Source organism: Asparagus officinalis, chromosome 7, assembly GCF_001876935.1.
Source record: "Asparagus officinalis chromosome 7, Aspof.V1, whole genome shotgun sequence".
NCBI lineage: Eukaryota > Viridiplantae > Streptophyta > Magnoliopsida > Asparagales > Asparagaceae > Asparagus > Asparagus officinalis.
In genome coordinates, this window is record NC_033800.1 from 24,039,407 (window position 1) to 24,043,765 (window position 4,359).

Sequence of the window (4,359 nt, forward strand, 5' to 3'; positions counted from 1 at the left end):
GGATCGGAAAACGACCGGCCTTTGTACTCGGGCGTGAGTAGTGGAGCTTCTGCTCAGACGAAGATGGTTTCCCGAAAAATAGATGAACACGGTAACAGAAAAAACTTTGAGGAAGAAGGAGGAATCGTTTCTTCTCTGTGTCTTCCGAGGAGGAGAACGCTGGCTGGAGCAAATAGCCGTTGCTCCGGTTCCGCATCCGTTACGCAGGATCCGCGTAACTCCCCGCGCCAACTCCGCATCCTTTACGAACGGGTCACGCGGAAGAAACGGTAAAAATAAAAGATCTGAGAAACAAAAATGTGTGCGGTGCAACGTGGCGCGCGCGCGGCGAGGCAAGTCGTGGCGTGCGTGCGCGTGTGATAGCAATAGCCCAAACAGTACAAGGCCCAAAACACTTACTCAAAGCCCAGTATGATGTGAACCAATATAAACCTCTTCGACTTCTTTCCATTTTCCGTTGTGGGACTATTCGTAAAGGCAAAATTGCCTTTTTCATGAACAAAATATCCAACAGTATCCAAATTAAAGTCTGTATTTTGCCTCAAGCCTGTAGTGGAGTTATCCATTCTATTGGTTCCTATCATGTCCAACTGCGCAGAACAGGTTCACATATGAACATGTAAAACTGAGGAAATAGATCATATTCCATTAGGACCACCATCAACCAATAGTTCAGAGATTGAATGAATATATGCTCCAAACTACACATGCTCCAGATAATACGCTGTAATTTACTTTCTGTTCATGAGTAAGCTATAGTGATTTAAGCCGAAAGCAAACAAAAAAGTATCATTTGCTACCAATAACTGTTTGCAAAAAGCTCCAATATCTTCCTTATCTCCTAAAGTGGAAAGGACAGTGTACTCACGAAGATGCACACCAATTTCAAGATTTTTTTATCGAAATTTGTAGGGCAGAGCTCTCACTTGCTTGGAAGGGCCTTCTGGTCTTGCCATCATTACAGCAATGAACCTTCCATCAACAAACTGAAAGGAAAGTTCTAATAAGAAAGATGGGTTTAAATATGACAAATTGTCAAAAAATATACAGGTTCCAAAGTTATTTGAAAAGCAATGTAACAATAGACTAATACCTTTCCATCCATCTCCTTTACCGACGACAGTGCATCTTCTTCATGAGCAAACCATATATACGCCAATCCCAAAGATTCCTTAGAGCCCTTGCTTGTAATTACCTTAACTACAAATAATTATGAGACGAAATTAGTACGTAAACATACATATGGATTGGCATAGTTGCAGCCTTGCAGGGTACTCTACAGTGAATAATTAAGAAACCAAAATTTGCTTAGTGCACATAATGATGTGATGTACTAAGAGATCACTACTTCTATATTAAATCTTGCTCCTTTGACCTGGAGGTTTCTATATGTTATTCAACATTGACTGAAAAAAAACACAACTTCAGAAACAAAGCAGCAGAAGCACTGGACAATAATTTCACAAAACACAACTTCAGAAACAAGCAGCAGAAGAACTAAACAATAATTTCACCTTTTCTGATATCTCCAAAAGTGGAAAAGATCTTCACCAAAACTCCCTCAGAGGTTGAGCGTGATAGTCCTGTAAATTTGATTTATACGTTAGATGTATATAACTATTGTAACATGATAACATTAATGATGCAAATTATGATTAGAATAATCTGTTAGAGCCTCCTCTTCTCTTCTTCTTTAACCTTCTTTTTTTCCCCCTTCTTTCTTTCCTTTTTTTTGGGCAAATGTTTGTCAAGTAGCAAGCCGGCCTCTATGCAATGCAGGCCCAAATGCAGTCCTGGGTTTGAGCTTTTCCCATGCATAAATTGGTATGTTTTGTAGCGCCAAAGGTGACTTCCACTGCACCAAAGCTCAGGAGCTGTGGTGAGTATTGAGGGTTATAATTTTATGGGCTAGAACCTAGTCTCATACAACAATATCTTGTTTTATATCCACGTTAAATGAGTGGCTGGTGGGATTTAATCCTTGATTTCTCTATATCATGGTAAAGTTCCCTGGCACTGCAGAAGTTGTGGTGAGAGTTGAAATGTTATACCCTAAAATGTCCCCACAGTATGAGGACCCTCTCGATGGTTTACAACCTGGACTCATGCAGCATATCTTTTCTCTTAAAATCTGTTTTAAATTTCACAACCGGTGGAACTGAACCTGAGTTGCTATGATACCATGACAAAGGTCACTTCTAATGCATCAAAACTCCGGAGTTGTGGTGAGGGTTGAGGGTTATAATTTTATACTCCTACATTTAGACTTGAGACATTGCCTCTAGCTGCATAACCATAAGCAATGTTGAGATCTTCACAGAACTCTCTGGTCAGTGGTGCTGGTGAATGTCTCAAGAAGCTTATTTGGCGGAACATCTTTATGGTAGTACGCAAACAGAAGATCAAGCAAAGGATGCGGCAACTTTTTACCTGTGTTTACAAGACTACCAAAAAAATGATAATGAAATGAAAAAGAAAAAAAATCCTAGATCCACATCCTGCCTTCTGATACAATTTATATAGGACCCATGAGAACTCACTCCTTAAAGCTAGCTGTTTGAGGGACCCCAAATAGCTGATGCGGGACTAGATGAACCCTGACATCTGTTTGTTTTCTTTTTTTGGAAAATAATCAGTACGCACAGTAAGCAAAACAAAGAGCATTAACGTATTGCCTAACATCTCCTAGTGTTGGAGTTATCGCCACGAAACAGAAATGGGAAAAGAGCTATCTTTTGCTGGCAAAAACAGCAATGTTCAAATTTTATACTTTTAAATCACATTCAATAGTATCACATTCAGTAGTTTTTTCTTACTTTCTCGGGACTCGTACGCCATTACGAAATTCCTAAATCAATCTGAAACAGTTTTAGTTCAATAGAACGTCCCAGAAAAAAACGCACTGAAAGTGTTTGAACTAATGCCCCAACGAAAAGTTAGAATTTACAGGCACATGACGTACCCTTGATGAAAATTCTCGATGAAGCATAAGAGTTTTGGCTTTCGCCATTACAGGAGGAGGAGGGATTAGAGCTAGGGGAGCTTCTTATAGGTTGGAGAATGGAGATGCTAGGGTTTCTACAATTAGCGACCCATTTGAATGAAATAGAAGGTCGATGAGCTACAGAGAAGAGATTACTAGGGTTTGGTTTTGGTCTTGAAATTGGGACTGAAGAGGAGGAGGAGGAGAGAATCAATATGCCGATACGCTCTCGTCATTAAATTATGGGTCATTAACTATTAGCCCCTCACATCGTCAACAATTCCATATTAGTCCCTCATATTTTTGAAATCACGCACTAAGTTCCTCAAAAATCTTAAAGGGTCTCCCAATTTGGTCCCTTTACGACCGAAATACCATTATCCTTTCTTCTTCAACATCTTGTCGCTGGTCTCCTCCTCCTCGTACTCGATATTGATCGAATCGACACCGATTCCATGCCATCCCTCCCTGACCTCTTTTGATAAACTCTTTCTCTAGACATTTAGCTTGTGCCCCAACACACTTTAATAAATGGCTCGACCTTAGCATAATTATCAGTGGTCTCGTGTTCCTATAGCTCCTCTTTTAATTGAACAGATCCCTAACACCATTAGGTACCACAGAGCCAGAAGCGTTTTCCTCCTAAAGCTCGAGAAAAAAGTGGAGAAGGTATTGGAGAGAGGAGGTAGAGGCTGACGATGAAAGGGAATGTCAAAGGCAGGGTGAGTAGGGGCTGGAGAAAGAGTTGAGTGTAGAGATTTAAGGGATTCATGTTGGAGAAGAAAAGAATGGGAGAATATTTTTGTCACGGGGGATCAAATTGCAAGACCCATTAGGATTTGAGGACCTATGGATAATTTCAAGGATTTGAGGAACTAATATGAAATTATTAAAGACGTAAGGGAATAGTATGTAAATAACCCTTGAATTATTAGACTTCAAATTGTCACATAATTAAGCACGTGTCCATATGAAACGCCAAGCATGTTTGCTATATCCACTCCCAAACAGTAACTTTGAGAGTTGGATTGCCGAAAATATCCTTTTAGACTTGGTCTGGTTTGGTTTGGGAGAAGGGTAATTTAGTCTTCATACACCCCTAAAGTTACTTATCGGGAGTGTGAATAGTTGGATCCAACGGCCAGTTGGAGCGTTTTCCGCACTCTCTACCTCCTCTACCGAAAACTTGAAAAGCTGGGGGAAAAGGAGAAAGAAAAAAAATCAAGAGAAAAGAAAAATGAAGATCGAGAGATTTTCTGATGAAGAAATGGATCCTCCTTCATCTCCGACGGAACGATCGACTCCGTCGTGGCTGTCGAGAATCGTGGTCAGGGCTCGCCCTCTGATGCTCACCGCCTCATTACCGTTATCGTCGT

At 40.5% G+C, this 4,359-nt stretch overlaps 1 protein-coding gene across 1 annotated transcript; it reads right to left on the reverse strand.

Annotated features, from left to right (window-relative positions):
* LOC109846835 (glycine-rich RNA-binding protein 4, mitochondrial-like) lies at positions 627–3,445 on the reverse strand. The gene is made up of 5 exons (XM_020416075.1): positions 3,359–3,445; positions 2,963–3,209; positions 1,515–1,583; positions 1,094–1,200; positions 627–986 (listed from the first exon to the last, which is right to left on the reverse strand). The coding sequence occupies exons 1-5, from the start codon at positions 3,443–3,445 to the stop codon at positions 897–899; spliced, it is 600 nt and encodes a 199-aa protein (XP_020271664.1). The 3' UTR covers positions 627–896.

Excerpts from the sequence above, each read along its gene's own strand:
- LOC109846835 (XM_020416075.1), bottom strand. The coding sequence starts at position 3,445 with ATGGCATGGAATCGGTGTCGATTCGATCAATATCGAGTACGAGGAGGA. Across the intron at positions 3,210-3,358 it reads TTGAAGAAGAAAGGATAATG|CGTATCGGCATATTGATTCT; the intron begins GTATTTCGGTCG and ends TAATGACGAGAG. Across the intron at positions 1,201-1,514 it reads TTTTGGAGATATCAGAAAAG|TTAAGGTAATTACAAGCAAG; the intron begins GTGAAATTATTG and ends AATTATTTGTAG.